The sequence below is a fragment of the Myotis nattereri genome (assembly GCF_964212035.1).
Source record: "Myotis nattereri genome assembly, chromosome: 9".
NCBI lineage: Eukaryota > Metazoa > Chordata > Mammalia > Chiroptera > Vespertilionidae > Myotis > Myotis nattereri.
Window position 1 is genome coordinate 21,436,228 of NC_138084.1, and position 19,483 is coordinate 21,455,710.

Sequence of the window (19,483 nt, forward strand, 5' to 3'; positions counted from 1 at the left end):
GGACATGTATCCAGGGAACTGTCGGAAGGGCTACGTGTGGTGTGTGCTGCAGCTGCTGCCTGGCTTCTTCGCTGGAAGAAGGAGGACCGTTTCCAACTGGCTATGATTTGGGCCAGGGTTAGGCAACCAGTTCTGGCCCATGGCTCTGTTGTGTAGAGTATAGACTTAGGAGAACTGGTGGCCCTTGGGTGCAGGGGCTGGGAATGGGAGAAGGGGAGTGCTGGGGGAGTGGAGAGTCGGTGCGTGTGCACTTGGGCCCGTGACCTCTGAGGGACTGGATTTCCAGGGCACAGTGGCACGGCCTGGCTGAGTTGGAAGAAGCGGCTGCTCAGCTGCAGAAGGCCTCTAATCCAGCAGGCTGCAAGGCTGCCCTGCCTTCTGCTCTCACCCCGGGGAGATGAGCGGTACCCTGCATGCAGCTCTGGGCGCCTTCCCGGGGACAGCATGGCCAGCACTGTGTGGAAGCAATGCCCAGGAGGCTGCCTTTGACTTATTGTTGAAACTGTTTATTTAGAGTTAGGTGTATGTATGTATGTATGTATGTATGTATGTATGTATGTATTGGTGGGAACTCTGCAGGGAAGCTTTGACACCATCTTCCAGGACGGTGGCCTGGTATTTGGGGTGACCTCAGTAGAACCACACGACTAACAGCTTATGCTTTTCCTCCAAACTTGGCTGGCTTAGGGAGACCAGGTGAACAGAATCAGAGGTGAATGTTTGAGTAAGAAACATTCAGGTTACTGAGTAAAAAAATTCTTTTTTACTACAAGAAATTTCCAGAATATTTTCCCTTCAAAGCTGTACCTCCTGACTCTTACGTGGTGACCCACTGACTTTAATTGATACGGCTCACATACTCATCTCCTCCTGCTTTAAAAAAAAAAAAATCATAACCAGTTTCCTGAGATACAGTATTTGTTAAGATTCAGCATTTTTTTTTTTTTTTTGGTGAATTTTTGTTATCTTAGGGTGGTGTCTATATTCTTCTGCTTCTTGGTTTTCCTTAGGCCTTCACATTAACAACATTATAAAAAGAAGGCTCTTCTTTGAATATCTGGCTCACGAAGACGAAACACAAATTCGTCCTTTGTTTGTTTCTCCAGAATAAACCTCACCTGTTTTGTTTTTTTTTTGCATCACTTCTGCTCAGTTTTAAAGTTCAGAGTGTAAGTATTTAAAGTTAGTCTTGCTTAAGTTTGATGGTGTTGATGGTGACTATCTATGGAAGGCATTACATGATGTTTTAGAAATGACATTCATAATGGACTTAAACAAATGAATAGGGGCCACCCCACCCCCATTTTCCTTTTGTATGTGGATGCCTGTGTCTGATTCTTTAAAATTAAAAGAAAGACAGGGAATCGATTGCCAAGTGTTGCTTCTTTTGAAGTAGTTTTATTTTGTGTAGTGTTAGTGATCACAGATCCCGGAGGTACAAATAAAGAATAAATGGAAGAGAGAAAGAGAAAAGTGGAAATTGGTGGTTACCAGAAAGTAATTCCTAAGGTCTTAGAACCCCAGGATCTGAGCAGACTGCAGTGGTCAAAATATTTACCTCACCAAAAAAAAGGCAAATCTAGCGTAAGAAATGAATACCAGAGAGGGTTTTGAAGTTTTAGAAACATTTAAAAAAAACTCTGCGTGCCATTGATACATAAGTATTTGAGATAAGTTGATAACTGAAAAAATCTGTTTATAGAATGTATATTTCATCATGTATCAAAAATGGTCCATATACCTATGGTAGCATCAGTGATATTTTTATGTAGTAAATTATTAACATATGGCTAATTGGATAATTCTTCCAGAAGGAAAATACATTTTTATCAGAGGAAAACAAAAATATACATTCCTCTTCAGTAGCTAATTTTTACAAAGCCTGGCTAATGAATCAGAACAACCAAACACTTGCATCTAATTTTTGGAAGGCCCAAGTACTATTGTTCAAAATGCACTTTTACTGAGTTTGAAAAGTTTCTTTTATATTTAAAATAAGTTGGGATCAAATATGCTCAATTTTTATAGCATTTATCTGTTTGCAAAGCATACATTAACTAGTAATTGGCTGCTAATTTTATAGACATGGTAGCCAGGGTAGTAAATCAATGACCTATTAAGTATTTTTGACAAGCAATTTACATATCTGATGACCTCACTTTTTTTTTTCAGAGTCCAATGCTATGTAATTGTTCCATTGTGTGTTTGCATAAATGAGTCACAACACGGTAAGAAAAAGGTTAGAGTTATTAAAATAATAACCAGACTAAACTAGTCATTTCAACTTATTCAGATTGTTCATAACGCTTTCAAAGGATATAGCAAAGCTTTTGGGGAGTAACTGCACATGCTTTATTATCTATGGACTAAATTGAGTTTCTGAAGTTGCTTTAAATTTTAAAAGCACCTTTGCTTAATATAAAAAGCCCTCTAATTTTAACTGACAGATCAATTCTGAAACTTTATTTTGAAATGAAAATGGGAAAGAATTTGTGTCTCTTGAATTAAAAGAAGTGAAAAAAAAAATAAACCAGACATTCTAAAAAAAAAAAGAAAAAAAGAAATCTGATTTTTAGTACTAATGAAATAGTGGGTGACAAAATAGTTGTCTTTTTGATTTTGATCACAAAAAATAAACTGGTAGTGACAGGATCTGATGGAGAGATTTGACATCCTGGCGAATCACTGTCATTGATTCAATTATTCTAATTCTGAATAAAAGCTGTATACAGTGTGTGTTTATGCTACAGTGGGTTTTTTTTTAAGTGACTGACATTCATCAGATTGGTTAGACAATTTAAAAACCTAGTCTTTGTTTTCTACAATGTTGTCAAGAACAAATAAAGTGTAATTTGTGGTATATTAAAAGCAAACTACTTAAAATGCTAGTTATAAAACTGCTTCAAAATACTCTAACATATTTGAAAATGTATTTTGGAAATTTAGGTTGTAACAGCTTTAAATAGCTTTAAAAAATTGAAACTTTTTACTTACATATGCAAATTACTTAACAAATTTTTTTGGTCTATTTATCAAAAGCTGTGAGAGTGTAGAATTATGATTCAAAATCCTAGTGTTTCATATGAAAACTGGTTCAGTATGCTATAAACCCCAAATACATGTCTATATGGCTATAAATGTAAGTGCCCAATGTTCATAATTAACAAAGAGTTTACCTGATGCAGGCTGAGTTAGCTTGTTTTCTGCTTTGTCTCAGCCCTATGTTCTGTAAAAATCCCTCACCAAGCTTCCATACATGTTTTCCCCAGTTTTCTAGCATGAATGTAGCTGTCAGTTTGAATTTCAATCCCAAATTATGTGTGTTGACATAATTTCGTAGTGCTGACTTCAATTGTTTAAGATTACTAAATAGAAGACCATCAACTTCTTTCTCTATGCTTTCTAGCACTCAAGTCCTTTATATTCATTAACTACTACAGCAGACTAATTACCTTTAATGGAGCTTAATCCCAAAATATTATTTTGTCTTCATCAATTTAATCATAGGATGCATAAATGCAAATTCATTTTATTATTGGTCTTCATATATTAGCAAACACATTTTTCAATGTTTTATAAAGCTTAGCATTTTTGGTGGCAAGTGACTTTTTAAGAAAGAGAAAATACGTTTTTCATACACAATTTTGAATTTCAGAATGCTTTATACGCTACCCCCTCTGTGACTCGCACTTTACCGTGAGCTAAGTGCCTTAATAAATATACAGCCATGACCACTGTGTGGCATCTTGAACTTTTGACATTTTATTTAAAAATAAAAGTGCCTATTTTCCTTAGAGGTAGCATAAAACACATTTTTAAAATGAAAGTATTTCTTCTGTATTATTTCTGTACAAAAATTTGGTTTAAAAAATGAAGACTGGGGGGCATCATTTTGCAATCCTGTGTTTTTCAAGAATTGGAGGGTCAGATCGTTAAGAAAAATATTTACATAAGCTCTTAGCACTCATAATTAGAGTGTCATAATTCTGCGTGCAACAACTAGGGAGGCATCTAGAAGTCCAGGTGCTTCTTGCCTCCGGCCATCGTGCCACAGCCTGGGCCCAGCAGCTTGGTGGAGTCTGCCAGATCCGGTTTGCTTGAGCGGCTCACTGTGTCTGACAAGTCTGGAGGCAAATGCAGTCGCTACGGCAGAAGATGGTTTGGGAGAAGGAAAGAAAGAAGAAAAAAAATTAATTTTGTTTTCACGAGCACATTTCAAGATACAATATTATGCTCTGTTGATCAGCATTTAGCCTTGCATATAAAATTCCTATTAAAACAGTTCTTCAGACTGAAGCCTAATATAACCATTCGGCCCCTCCTAGATTTCACAAATTACAGCCATCACACAATCAGGACCAGGAATCTCAGTGGAACATTTCCAGAATCCAAACCTAAATGGATGAAGAGTTTCTTATTTAGGTAGCAATAAAAACATGTAGATGCATAAATAAAAGCATAATTGAAAAAAAAATCACATAATGATGGCAGGCTTGTTTTTGGCTTTGTTTTGATTTTGCCAGAGCTCTGAAATGTTATCTTTCAATCGAATATAGCTTTTCAGCAATTAAGGATTCCCACAAACACCTGCTTCCCTTGGTCTAGTAAGTTGACCTGAAGATGATTCTATTTCAAGGCTGTACTTTCTCTAAGAACTTACGATTTCCACAGAAATAAATACATAATAATGAAGAAAATGATACCAATCAAAGAGCCAGTATTTTTCATGTGCTCAGATGGGTTAGCTGTAACATCTGGCACAGGTCTTGGAAAGTTTGTTTCTATGCATGACATTGGGTCATGTTTTCAAAAGTATAGTGCAGCTTTGACCACCTCCCCCTGCTAATTGTTTGAGATACAGGTTGATTTAAGCAGGTACAGGTTGCTTTAAGTAGTAACTGTCCCTAGTTACATAGCAGTTACTATAATTGCTGAGATATATTCACATTTCAAAAGAAGTTTTAAGTTTTCAAAAGGATCTCTACCAAATTCATAAACATCCAACCTCAAAGGAACATATCTGTTGTGTGTGGGAGGCTAAAGGTAAGTAGGGCAGGATGGGGCCGTCCACTGGTGACTAACCGAGGCCTCGTAGAGGTGAACTGACTTGGAGACAACCTATCTGAGACACTTCATTTGGAAAACTCCGATATGGCAAAAAAAAAAAAAAAAAATTGAAGATGGAAAAGGGTAGAAACATTTTTTCTTGGGTCAAAATATTGTGATTCACAAGCATATGTTTTGGCTAGTTTCTTCTGATAAAAGGCTCGTTTACTGTCATGTAAACACAATCTATGTGCAGAGGCTCAAAATATTTTAACAGGTTGAAAATAATTTATGAAAATATTCTTCCCTGATTTCAGTTTGCCTACATGTACGCATTTTTCAATGCATACACATCTAGGATGAAAGACACCAGTATACAGATATATGATCAACAAAGATGTCATAAAGGTCAAGAAAAGCTGGAATATCCAGATAGGAATATTCAGATAGTTTTATTCATTTGTATCCTTAGCATCCAGCCTGTTGCATATTAAGTAATTAAATGCCTACTTTTTGACTGATAAGAAAGCTCTAATGAAGACATATTTCTTTCTTTAAATAATCTTTTCATTTCTTGATGCCCTAGTTTTTCCACAAAGGATTTCGGGCAGAAATGGAAGCATGAAAGGCCCAGGAACCTAAAGGACGTGCATGACTGAAGTCTGAGGCTATGGATGTCTCTGTAGTGTTAACTCTATCACTGTTTATGTGAGAAAGCAGGAGGGAAAGAGACATTTAATTATACGTCTGACTTTTAATGTTTCTTTAAGAACTTGTAGTTATTGCTAATGAACAAAGGAAAAATGACTAGGATGCATGCATGATCTGAAGGTTAACTGAAACTCACAAAGCTTATCTAATAGGTCACAAAGCAAACCTACTAGTCCAAATTCTCTTATACTGTACTAGAGGCTTGGTGCATGAAATTCATGCTCAGGTACCGTCCCTAGGCCTGGCCTGCAATCAGGGCCATCTTCCCCGGCTGCCTGCAGCTGGCCCCATCCCCCCAAATTCTCTTATACTGTATATCCTAAATATTGAAATATAAACATAGGGTATAAGAAGAACCCCAACAAAACTAAAATGTGTGTGCACACTTTTGGTTGGGACCTCACAGAGATGAAGCCAGAGGGTGATTAGGCTGTTTAGGAAATCAATGGGAGCCAACAAATATATAGAAGTGACTCAAAGCAAGGCATTCTGAGAGGATATGTGAACAGAACAACTTCCACACTGGGCCTTTGCTTACCATCCAGTGACACCAACAGGACAAGCACACAGGTAACCTTCACAGTGAGCCCTTCAGGTGGTGTCTATAGGCAAGACAGAGACGAGGCAGAAATCATGGTGGGGGGAGGAGAGCAAGAAAAAGCTGCAGGAGAAGGGCTAGATGTTAAGTAATGAATTATTGCATTCTGATGCACAAAGAGTAGAGCTGATATATCTTTAAGATCCATTTAGATGAATAGCTCTGATCATCTAAATGAGGAAACTGGTGTACTTTATTCAGAACCAGCATAATACAATGTATTTCAGGAGCTTACTATCTGCTGAAAATTTTCTCTGCCTCTGCTTCTCTAGGTGACGAGTGTGAGCCGTTTGGCTGGAAGCCCTTCATAGCAAAGGCAGCTAAATGTGATGCGTGACATGCTTGGAAATCTTTCAGGTTGCTTGGCTTTGAAGTAAAAAATCCATTGGTGTGTAACTTCTAAGCACAACAATTTGGGGAGATGTGATTAAATGTTTCTAACCAAATGGTACATTGCAAAGCCTAGATGCATACTCCTGTCCTTTGAAAAAGCCCAAGGGTGGCTCTTGGAAATATGCGAACCTGTGTGTGATTTTGTCGGCTTTTGTGGATTATGACTTGAGCTCGCTTGCTCTGCAGTCTAAATTCTCAAGCAGTGGGTTTGTTTCCTTCTTTCCGGGCCTCCCCCTGTGCACCACGTCAGTGCGATGTGAAGCAGCGAGGAAGAAGGAGAGACCAGGTTCTGGGCTTGCCAGGCGTGTCAGGGACTTCTCCTCGGAGGCTTCCAAAGCACTCACACACCTGACGTGGAAATGCTCCGATGCTGCTGCACCAGATCTGTCTCCTAAACAAACGTGCTGTGGGGCAGCTACTCTGCATAGCATGGTGACGTCCTTTAGCTCAGCTGCAAGGCTGCGGGGGCATGTGAACTTCTTTCTTCTAATCTTTTTTAGTAATTGATTTTTAGAGAGAGGAAGGAGGTGGGGGTGGGAGAGAAAGAGAGGGAGAGACCAGGAATCACACCTGCCACCTCTTGGTGCAGAGGATGATGCTCCAACCAACTGAGCCACACCAGTCAGGGTGGTATCTGAGCTTTTAGACTTTGGGGTTTCAGTGCGCAATGGTTTAAATCAGTGGTTCTCAACCTTCCTAATGCCGCGACCCTTTAATACAGCTCCTCATGTTGTGGTGACCCCCAACCATAAAATTATTTTCGTTGCTACTTCATAACTGTAATTTTGCTACTGTTATGAATTGTAATGTAAATATCTGATATGCAGGATGTATTTTCATTGTTATAAATTGAACATAATTAAAGCATAGTGATGAATCACAAAAACAATATGTAATGATATATGTGTTTTCCGATGGTCTTGGGCGACCCCTGTGAAAGGGTCATTCGATCCCCAAAGGGGTCGCGACCCACAGGTTGAGAACTGCTGGTTTAAATAAAAATCCTATATAATAAAGAGCTAATATGCAAATGGTCGTCATGCCCTCACACTGTAACAGCTCACTCAACATTGGAGAGAGAGGAATGGGGACCAGCCAGGCACAAATGAGCTCGCAAGAGAGGAATGGGGACGAGCCAGGCTGCGGCTCGGGAGAGGGACAAGCCACATGCCCCGCGGTCCCGGGTGCCTGTGGCTGCAGCCTGGGTGAAGCTGCCCACCCATGGTCCCCTGCAGCTGTGGCTGGCCCGGGCAAAGCTGGCCTGGGTCTTGGGTGCCTGCGGCCAGCCAGAGGGAGGGAAAACTGGGTCCCGGGTGCCTGCGACCGGCCGGAGGATGGAATTCTGGGTCCCTGGTGTGGGGTGAGGCAGAGGTGGTTAGGGGCGATCAGGCCAGCAGGGGAGCAGTTAGGGGCAATCAAGCAGGCAGGCAAAGGTGGTTAGGGGCGATCAGGCAGGCAGGCAGGCGAATGGTTAGGAGCCAGTGGTCCCAGATTGTGAGAGGCAGTCAGACATCTCCTGAGGGGTCCCGGATTGGAGAGGGTGCAGGCCGCCAGACTGAGCCCTCCCCATCTCCGCCCCCTCCTCCCCTTCACAAATTTCAAGTACTGGGCCTCTAGTCAGACTATAAAAAGGTAAATACTATTTTCAACCTTGTAAATGAAATCAAGGTATTAATCTTTCTCATATCTTACATCTTAAGTGGAAATTTTCCCACCAGATCTCCTTTCCCCCGGTTCTGGAAGGAAGGGACTATGCTGCTGATGCAGGAGATGCATACCTGGCTGGCCGCCTATTTTTCCATCAATGCCTTGTCTACAATGATGGTTTTTATGTAGGTGAAGGGATCTGGGAAGGTGTGGCAACTCCCCATTTCCCGCAGAGGCCTGGGCCTTTGCAGCAGCCCCTCTGGACTAACGGGTCCCCTTTCTCTTGTGATACAGGGAGGCAGGCAAAATACTCTGGCAGATTTGGGGGGCTCTTGCCAAAGGGCACCCTTAGGCCCATAGGAACCCTGGGCAATAAAGAAGGAACAGTGGAAGTGCTTTGCTCTGTGGCTCCGGGAGGTTCCAAGCCCAGCCAGACTTGGAGATTCTTCCCCTCTGCATGCCTCTCTCTCTGTGGGCTAAGACACTGTCTGTATTTTGTTCCTTCTTGAACTAGCAACTAACCAGATCCTATAGATACACAGGATTGGGTTTCCTGGCTCCACAGTTCCCTTCCTAATTCCTTCCCCCACCTGCCAGACCTGTGCTCAGCAACTCACAGTTCCCAGGCAGATGGGGCAAGATAATGAATCCAGAGTACACCTGGTTTTGAGACAAATTGCAGGTTAATACCCATTAAAGTAAGTTTAATCAGTTTATAATTTTTTGTATTTGGACAACACCAAACCATCAGTTACGGTTTGTTTTCTGAAAACAATTGATGTAGTTAGTATATTTTGACCCTTAGCAGATAAATAGAGATTTGTTCTAATCCTTTTACAACTTGACATTTCCTGAAAAAGTCACACTTTGTGTATTTTTCACAGACACTGATATAGGTGTTAATATCTCCAAATATTTCCTAACAGTTTTTTTTTTAAATTTAAGACACAGCCAATTTAATCTAAAACTTGTAAAGAGCTTAGAACACATGGGTTCTACACCAGCCCCTTCCTAGAGACAGCCAGCGACAGTTTGGTACCTCCCCGGCACTCGCTCACTGTGTGACCTCAGATAAGCTGCCTCAGCATCCTCCTCTATCACCAGGGAATCAATTCTCCCCCCACAAGACTGTTTCCAGGATCAAGTGAGATGCATGTGTTCTATGAACTATCAAGTACTACAATAATTTATTTATATCTATTCTTGTTAAACAAAGAAAAGGGATTTGAGGTGACTCATAAAAATATGGTTCAAAAGATAAAAATCAGTGAGTTTATCAGGGCAAGAAGTGAGTCTACAAATATAATAAACCAACATAATTATAAGCAATAGCAAGAGAATATCGGACTTAGCCAGCAGGGCTCAGTCACTAAGCCGAGCCTGGGCATTAAGTATGTATTGCCCTCTACTGAGGCTCTGCAAAGAAGTATAAAAGGGAACTGCAATAATGCTCTTTGCTTCTGGAAAGATTTAAAAAGTCTAAACAGTAGTGAAATGGAGCCTGCAGGATGCCCGGCTTCTGGGCTAGGGAAGTATGCATGGCTGTATGAAGGAGGCAATTTGGGGTCCATTCAATTTAAAAATCTATCTTTTGCATGTCTCCATTGCTGAAAAACCAATAAAATAACTGTTAGAAGAAGCAGCAGCTTCTTCATTCAAGTTTTCAGAGAATTCCCCCTTCTTTACATAACGAAGAGGAAACAAATTAACAAAAGGCATGGCATTCTATTCCATACCAGGTTACTTCAAGAGCTGTCCCTCACCTGGAGGATTTCCGTGGCCAGGCTCTGTGTTATGAGGTCCTGCTCTGAAGGGCAGGGAATGAATCAGAGAATAGGCTAAGTAGTCATATAGAGACACTCCCACCCCCTTCACAAACAGCTTAAAAAAGGTAGAAGTGAATTTCTCTCCCAATTTACAGTCCACAGGTTAGGTAATTCTCAGCTGGAAGGACTGGTCTGCCATCCTCAACAAGGGGCTTCCACTTGCCTCCAGGGCTGATGTTTCTGTTCTCTCTCAGTTGGTGGGAAGAAGAAGGGACCAAGAAGACAAGACCTGGAAGTTGGACACAACACTTCCACTCATGTCCAGAACTTACACATGGCTGTAAGGGAGGCTGGGAAATGTTTTAAAACATGTAAAAATGTTTAACAAATCCATTACTATGAAGAAGGAACAAATGGTTCTGGGAGACTGCCGGGAGCCGGTCCATCCTTGCTGTTTCAAGGGACCTGGCATATATGGCATACTGTTCTTAATATGTTTGCTCACCTTCTTGGCACTATGTGTTTTAACCAAGGTCACCTCTCTGAGAAAGGTTGTTTCCCCAGGTAGGGATTTTTCCCCTGAAGTTAGGGAGGGAATAAAACCCCTTAACTAAGTGCCAGGCGGGTAATTAATGACTTTAACTACGAACAATCATGCTTAAGCTACATAATCTTTACTCCCTGGAATGGAGATAAGAACGCCCTAAACTTTGGAATAGAGGTTGATAGGATTGGAATCAACTGGTATAAATACAGATGTAACAAGACAACAGGACACAGAACCTACATAGAACCTAGAGACAGAAGAACTTCACTGGAGAGAACATGGCAAAAGATCCTGGACAGAAACTGGCAACAGAACCTAGAGACAGAACCTAGCAAGAGAACCTGGCTGAAGAACCTAGAGACAGAACCTGGCTACAGAACCTGGATAGAACATGGCAAGAGAACCTGACTAGAATCTGGTGACTGAACCTGGCTGGAGAACCTGGACAGAACCTGGCTGGAGAACCTAGCAAGAGAACATGGACACAGAACCTGGCTGGAGATCCTAACCAGAACTTGGCTAGAGATCCTGGCTAGGCTGTTGATCAAGTGAACGCTGTCTCCGTGTCCTTCCTTCTTCGCTGACTCCGTCCACACCTTTGGGGACCCCTGGACCTGCTGGGGTTGGACCCCAGCAGGAGACAACTTCTCAATAGTTTTGAGAGGGGCCATAGCAAAAGAATCATCTTCTAGAAGTATTCAATGCTCATGTATGAGTTACAGCTGGCTGCCTGGGGCTCTTTACATAAAAAGAAAGGTTTCCCTTTCCTTTGTGGAAAGACTGATTTCCTTCCAGTGGCACTTAGGGAGGAGGATAGGGGGAGGAGACATATGAAAAAGACTTGCTATATTCATCATCACCATCACAGTATTGTTGTTATTTCTTCACAAGATTTTAGAGCGTTGTTTCGATTTATATAAAAAAGCAATGTTATGTGCTATTATGTAATTATTATATTTTACATGATTAAATTTCTATTATTCCATAATCACTACATTATTACAATGTAATATTAGGTTGCAATTATTCTACATCGGGTTAACATTATGCAGTGTGGAAGATGCATCTGCTGACTTTGGGTGAATTTTGCGTTACTCTGCTGTAAGAATAGGCGAGGGGAAACCATGCCAGAGCAGTTCTTGCTCTTTTTGGTTTGGTGGGTGTACATTTTTAGTGGCCGAAGATTTCTGGAAAAAATTCTGCCAGACATGGTCAGGTTTTAGGTTTTAGTTTTTGTTTAAGATCCAATTCATTCACGGGGTTCAAGATTAAAATTGTTTTTTGCCGAATACCATAATCGGGCTATATCCTTTGATGTGAAAAAAAATCATTTGGGTCTTTCTGGTTGATCTGAAAATTTCAGCGCTGGAACATTACATGTTGGCTGCCCGTGTTAAAATGCTCAGGTGTGCAATTATTTTGACCGTCAATTATAACTGACAGCATTGTCTTGTCTCCAAACTCACCTCTGAAAGCAGACTGTGAGGAACTCGCTTGTCTAAACAAAAGTGTGATTTGTGAAAAGGCACATGTCTGTGGCAGAGATTGCTAGCGTACTCCCAATGTCTATTCTCTTCTTTTGCACTGAGTAAAAAATCTGCATGTGTCTGGGGCACATGGCCTCCCAAAATAGAGGCCACACTTCCCAGTGTCCCTTGCTAATAGGTGAGGCTGAGTGACTAAGCTCTGGTCGCTTCACCTTGAGCACAAGGGCTATGGTTAAGTTTAGGGTCAGATCCTTAAACGGGGGGAGGTGCCATTTACTTCTCCTTTCCCTTGGTATTGCTATTCAACCTTGGCAAGAAGGCCCCTGCCCTGGGCCCTGATCCACCCCTCTTCATGGCAAAGGGGTCGTGCCCATCTAGAGCCTGAACCCTTCTTTACAGGACATGCTCTGGGTGGTCAAACCTCAGAACTCCCTGTTCAAATGGCCACAAAGCCTGCACAGGTCTCTTCCCCAGGTTCAGCCTGCAAGGGTGGGCTGTGTTGTCTGTGCGCACATCTCGGGCCCCTGGAGTAGCCGGGACTGCTGATGTGGGTGTGTGGACGGGATCTGGATGTGCAGGCTGGTGTGAGAAGTATGTGCGCCGGCTCTGGGAAGGAGGCAGGGGTGGGAAGAGGAAGGAGGTGGGCTGCAGGCCAATTCTCCCCACATCTCGATGTTCTGGAGTGGAACCCTGAACCTACATTTAAACTTAGCTTTCTAGGAAGGTAGATTTGTGAAGGAAGGAAGATAAAGCATATTTATGGCTTGCTGGCTTGATGACTTCAAAATATGCAGGCATATAAAAACTAAGGTCCTCACTTGCTGAAACATGGACTTGAGGGCAGGTGTTGAAACAGCCATCCTGGACCATCCAATGGAAGCTACGTCTGAGGAGGACACAGCACAGTGACACAAGTGGTCTAGGGTCCCTGACACTCTCTGGCCACCAAAAGAGCCTGGGGTCACTGACCTGGGTTATTATGTGAAAGATGCATGAACTTCTATGTTTTTTAAACTTTGTAATAGAAATCCTGGCCTATATCCTGTTTACACAAATCTTGTGCCTGGAGAATGGAGCGCTCGAGTTCTGTGATCTAAAGATGTGCTGGCTTAGCGTTGGAAGGTGGGCTCTGAGGTCAGATACTGTGGCCCTTGTTATTTATGCCTATGAGAACCTGGACGGCAAACCTTACCTCCTAATCAGTGGCTCGAGACAAAGGTCAGATTAAGGGTGTTGCCTTCCCTTTCATGTTGATTATTGATGGCTTCAGCTAGTTACTAATACTATGAAAGAGAGGACTATGGGTAGAACAGACAGGCCAGAAAATACAACTAAAGTCTTACAACGTAACAGTTGTGGTGGACAAGTGTCCTTTTCAACCTCCACGTGGTGTGCCTGCTGCAGGTGAGAGGCTAGCAGGGTGTGAACTAGGCTTATCTAATTAAATGCATCTGGTCTAGGTTTACAAGGTGGAACAGAAAAGCAGGAGTTGCCTTCCTGCTGCTTTCATGGCTGCAAATGGCTATCTCTATCTCTATCTCTATCTCTCTATATTTATATGAAGGTATATAAAGATATGTATATAGATATATCCCTGGAAGTGGAGGGGAGACCAGTTTCAGTATCCAGTTACTTGCTTCATGGGGGTTAAGCAGCATTGCAGCGTCAGTAGCAGGAACTTAGGAACCCCAAGTTGGTGGTGGTATCCTCCAGCCCTTTCAATTTTCCGGTATAAACTTTCCTTTCGCACAAAATAATTCGATGGGATCTGTTTCCTGCAGCTGAATCCTGGAATTATGTCTAGACAACTCCTGGGCTGTGATTACCTGCATGTGGAACTGAAGGGAAGCAAAGAGATGGGGAACCTCATAAAGTCCTGAGGGAATTGCATTGCCAAAGAAACCACAAACCTGGTCAAAAGTCTATGATTATTCAATTCCTAACATAATCTTAGGTCCCAAACCTGATCTATTGATAAGCAGGCTGTGAAAACTGCACAGCCCCCAAGGCCAACTCTCCAGTGGCGACTCCATGTAGCCGTGAATGATACTGGACAAGGAATAAGTTCCTAACGGGATACAGAGGGCCACGGACAAGAGGGATCCTTCCAGAGAGGAGAACTGGGACTACAAACAGGACTAAGTTCTGTACTATGGGGCAGAGAATTTTTGCCATTTCTAGACAGTAGGATTCCCATTCACCCCTGAAGAGGCAGTAAGTGTGTGGGAAGAAAGCTGAGTATTTTTGGGTCCCAAAGGGTTGTGGACTATGACAGAGACATAATTATCCTTGAATATGTACTTTTCCTTTTCCCTTTAGTAGAAGGACCCCTGAATACATGGCCATCCTGAATAGAGACTTCACTTCTACACTTCCGTTTCTGCTAGTTGTAGACCATGGACCAAGTCTGCAAGAAGCAGAAGTGAGGTTGCAACTCACGGACATTTGAATGGAATTGGAACTCAGGCAGCCTGGCTTCAAAGGCCACATTCCTATTCATCATTCTACATACCAGAACTTTTCTAAGCATTGGAAATAAAATACTGAATAAGACAGGCCAGATCTCTGCTTTCAAAGAACTGAGAACTTCAGAAAGGGATAATACATACTAGACATTTACATAAGTTAAGGAAAGGCAGCTAACATATGGGAAAGCAGACAAATGAAGAAGATAATTTAGATGGTGAGAGGTGCCCTTAAGGAAATCAAACATGGCGATATATTGGCTGGGGCACCACTTTAACTGGTGAAGACGTTTCTGAAGGGTACATCTAAGCTAAGGACTAAATTTGTGAAGGGACTTATAAACACCTGGAAAAAGAAGTTTCCAGGCAAAAGTAACAAATGCAAATGCCTTAAGGCAGAAATAAGCTTGGCATGTTTTAAGGATAGAAAAAAAGTCAGTTTTTCTGAAGCAGTCAAACAGAGGAGTGGCTATGAGAAGCTTGGCTTGGCAGGTAGGCACCAGATGGCGTAGGGTTCATAAGCTGTGGTGAGTGAGCAAAGGGCAGGGAGGGAGTGATGTAAACTTATTTCTATGAATACAGGGCTATCTCATCCATAGCCTTACAAAACCATGCATGGACATTTTCAATAACAGAAAACAACAACTGTTGCAAACATATATATTCTTTAAGGACAGAGTTTCCCAAAAGGTGGTGTACTCTGGTAATCATGTTCTAGATCCTTCCTTCTGATTGAGAAGGAACATTCTATCACTGAGTGACGAACATCTCCCTTCCCCCTCCTGTGGGGAGCGGTGGTTCTCTGTGTCATGCCTGCCCAACACGAAGGTTCCCGTTGGAGGGGTTGTGCTCTGTGTGAAATGCTCAGGGAGGAGAGACTTTGGCAGCACTGTTTTGTGAGAATGGCTTGCTGAGCTTAATCCTCTTAAAACATGAGTCAGAATCTTTTGGACTACACAGTATTAAGAATACCACCATGTTTTGGTCCCAGTGTTCCCCAATTTTTAGACATTTAAGATGTGGGACAGTCATGTTATTTTTTCTTCCTTACTTCAGATACAGACAGAGAACAAACTAGATTACGCCTGGAGAACTTCATTTAAAATGGTTGCACTGTCTATAAAAACTAAAGGCAAAGTCTTTTTCTTTTTTCTTTTGCATGTATTATTCTTGCTAAAGTTCCAACATGAGCAGGACTGAAAAAAGTCACAATAACAGTTGGAATAAGGTGATTCAAATTGTCATGGAAACTTGGACAGTAGAGACACTGCAAAAGATCTTTCCCAAACCCTGGTGAGCTCCTTCTCTGGGATAAAGGAATGGGGTGGGTAAGTCACACATGGCCATGACCATCCAGCCCTGTGATCCCCTGAGTGCGCACTATAGTCTAAATTAGTCTCCTCATATCTCCCCAACTGACTTCCTTCTATTCCTCTTTCCTTAATGGTGTAGCAGGGCTTCCCACCCTGGCAACCTTTTCACTGGCCTGCAACTGCTGCTCATCCCAGGCTTTCTGTTGTGGACTACACAAGGCAGGCAGGAGCATATACACTCCAGAGCGTGTAGAGTTTGAAAGAAGTTTCAGCAGGCTAGGCTGAGCGGTGCCTGAGACCCAGGGCCTACTGCTGGATGGCGGGAAATGGGAGGAGACGGACTCTTTCTATGGACAGATTGTCATTCTGATAGGCTCATCCAGCCTGCTTTGTCCAGGAAGCCCCTTTTCTACCCAAAACCAGGGAGGAAACCTTGTAGGAGCAATATTTTGGGCACTACCTCTCAGGTGGCTTATGAATAACAAGATATTTTAGGAACACTGTGTTTTTAGATCTGCATGTTGAGCTTGAAAAACACATATCCTTTTTTAGAAATAAATTCAAACTACTAACTATATGAGAATGTCTTTTTATCCCCCTTGGCTTTTAAAGCGTAGGAAACTACTCTGGAGCTGACAAAAGGTAACGTCCTCCTTGTTTTTGTCTACTTGAATTCAAACTAATGTTTTCTCTTTACTATAATCTGAAGCCTTCTACTCAGGAAGTCAATTATTAGCAGACAGATGAATGTGTAAACTCTATGTCGATCCCTAAATCCTACAGAACTGTAGAACTACAGCAGATTCACTATTCAACGTAGGCACTGGCAAAGGCCTGACTGATACATAGCTAATGGAATATATGAATTCTTAGATGTAAAGAGGAAGAAATCAGAGGATTCTGAATCAGATAATCCCTTAAGTTACCATATTAACAGCACTCCACTAAAGTTTCAAAATTGGTAGCTTTTGATGAACATTCCTCTTAGAAATGTGGCAATCACATCTTTTTGTATGTAAGCATAGTATAATACATAAAAATATATTTCCTTTAGGCTGGCCATGAATGAGTCCCAAAAGCAAAATGGCCAATGTGTTTGCATAATGCCCTACAGTGTATGCAGAATGTCACTGGAAATGGCAATGTAAACCATTCTGACAGCATTCAATCTCCCAGCTCCTCTTTAGTTACTTTGAGACCCCTCCACCCCCATTGAAGGGTCTGCTAGTTCCTGGGTATGAAGAAAGAATTTTTAATGGGGCCAAGTGTAGGTGTTTACAAGGGGGAATTGTTGTTTTTTCTTAGGAGCTGCCTTATGTTCAATAGTTGTATTTACTTTGTCAAGCTAGCCAGAATTAGAGATCCTCATTGCTAGGCAGCCTAGAGCGGCTGCGAAGTATTTCTGGGCATTCAGAACTGAAGCATGTGCTGCCCAAAGGCAGGTTTCATTACAGTGTGTTATTTAGTCCTTCGTCGCTCCCTCCCCCCACACCCCTGGAGAGCAGTGCATCTATAGCAGGAAATCTTGGTTACTCTATGCTGAGACATATTTACATGACTGAAACATGACAATTAGCACATTTGTAAAGCTTGAGGGAGAGGCACCACTCTAATGGTTTTTTGAAGCGGGCTGATTTCCTGGGGCTTTTAATCTTATTTTATTTTGTTCTACATGCACGAACAAGTCCTTCTTTACTATAGGTATTTGACAAAGTCTACCTGATATGAATGTGAATGAAAAGAAAATTGTACAAAAATTAACTTTATATTTCATGTTTGCCAAACTGTTCATTTCTTTCACCAGATCCATGTGTGCTGAGGGCTCTGCTGTCATTTTTGACATGTTGCATTAGTTTTTATATAAACGGGAGGAGGTAGTATGCTTTTGGTTTGACAAAATAAAACGTGGCTTTCTCTATACTGATTGTATAAAAACTTTCCATAGTGAACAAAAAGTATCGATTACGGCAGTGATTTTCTTCACTCTTCATGGTCAGATAAAGGTACACTCTTCTAGGCGGTGTATATTTCACTTGCTCAAAACTTAAATTAATACCCAGGTGGTATTAAGGAGCATTATTTCAAAAGTGCGAGTGTACGTGTGTTTATGTGCATATGTGTTTATGCCTGTTTATATATATAAATATATAGTATGGCAATGCTGTCATGAACATTTAATATCTTTTAAGTCTATAGATAAATTTCTGAAATCTTGGCAAAATTTAGAAAAACAAAACAAAATAATCTTTCATATCAGAGCCCTCTGAAATGGGAAGAAAAGTTCCATTTTCCTCTGGATTCCTGAAAGCATGCTAACCCTGAAATCCCCCAGCGCAATTCTCACTTAAAAGTTATGGCAAACTTACAAATTACCCTGGTTTCAAATAGTCACCCGGGACATCTATCTCCCCCCTCCACAGACCTCCCTCCTCACCAGTCTCAAAAGGGAGCTTGTGAACAGACTGGGCAAAGCCAGAGCCCTCGCTCCGCATGCCTTAGGGCAGGGATGGGGCAGCACCAGACCAGCGCTCAAGCTGAGGGCTACAGATTAGAGATGAGGACATAGCTCCAAAGAGCTGCTATGCTGCAGTGACTTCACAGATAAGAAGTAAGCAGAGAATCAATTTAGTCTGAGAAAACCTCTCCATGAATAATGGGAAATAAAGGCAACGAAGCTAATAAAGCAAGAAAAAAAAATACTGATGATCAGAAAAGAGGAAACTGTTTGTGAGTATATAGAGAAATGACTATGCCTATGTTTAGGGATTTTTGTTTGTTTGTTTATTTGGCGTAATCAAAATGCATGTTTCTACGACAGAAATGTTAACAAGAGCTAAGTTTAATTTCCACATAGATAATTTAGAAGTAATTTCTCATAGAGATTATTTTCTATTCTTTAAAAACTCATTTGCTTTTACATGTGGAGGATTTCCCCCCTGACCACTTCACTTTATCATTGAGCGAAATCTTTTTACAAGGAGGTTTAAAGACCCTTCAAAATGCAGAAGAGCCAACAACCTGAGAGGCCAAGTTGGCCAAATCCTGTGTCAGATTTTCATTGTAGCAGTGAGTTACTCTGGTTCAAGTAGAAACGCTGAGGCGTGTGGTTATCTCAGCCAGGTCTACAGGTATGCTCTGGGGATGTTTCTAGTGGGATTTGTGAAATTACGTTCCAAAATGAAATAATGAAGGGAAGTGACTTTTGTAAATGTTATATAGGGTTAATTCTCTAAGCTTTAAAGAGCTAAGTCAAATAAAATACACATACTATTACATTTCTAGTCAATTCCCTTAATATTAAAAATACATAAAAATTTCTTGAGGCATGGTAAGCCAAGGAAAACATGATTTGTGGAAAAAGGCATCAAATGGTTTATAAAGTTCTATGTTGACAAGTTTCATAATTTAACCAATGATAATGAAAAAAATGGAACTTTTCATTTAAAACGATATCAATTACTGGCATTTTTTTCTTCTGTCTTTTATTCTACCTTATGTCTTAAAAAGGAT

At 41.3% G+C, this 19,483-nt stretch overlaps 1 protein-coding gene across 1 annotated transcript in view; it reads right to left on the reverse strand.

Annotated features, from left to right (window-relative positions):
* Positions 1–1,373: 1,373 nt before the first annotated feature.
* The window catches only part of ELP4 (elongator acetyltransferase complex subunit 4), a 183,626-nt gene continuing 165,516 nt past the window's right edge, over positions 1,374–19,483 (reverse strand). The window contains exon 10 of the mRNA XM_081099558.1: positions 1,374–4,143. Coding sequence (XP_080955684.1) covers positions 4,012–4,143 — 132 coding nt within the window. The 3' untranslated portion in view covers positions 1,374–4,011. The remainder of the gene's footprint in view (positions 4,144–19,483) is intronic.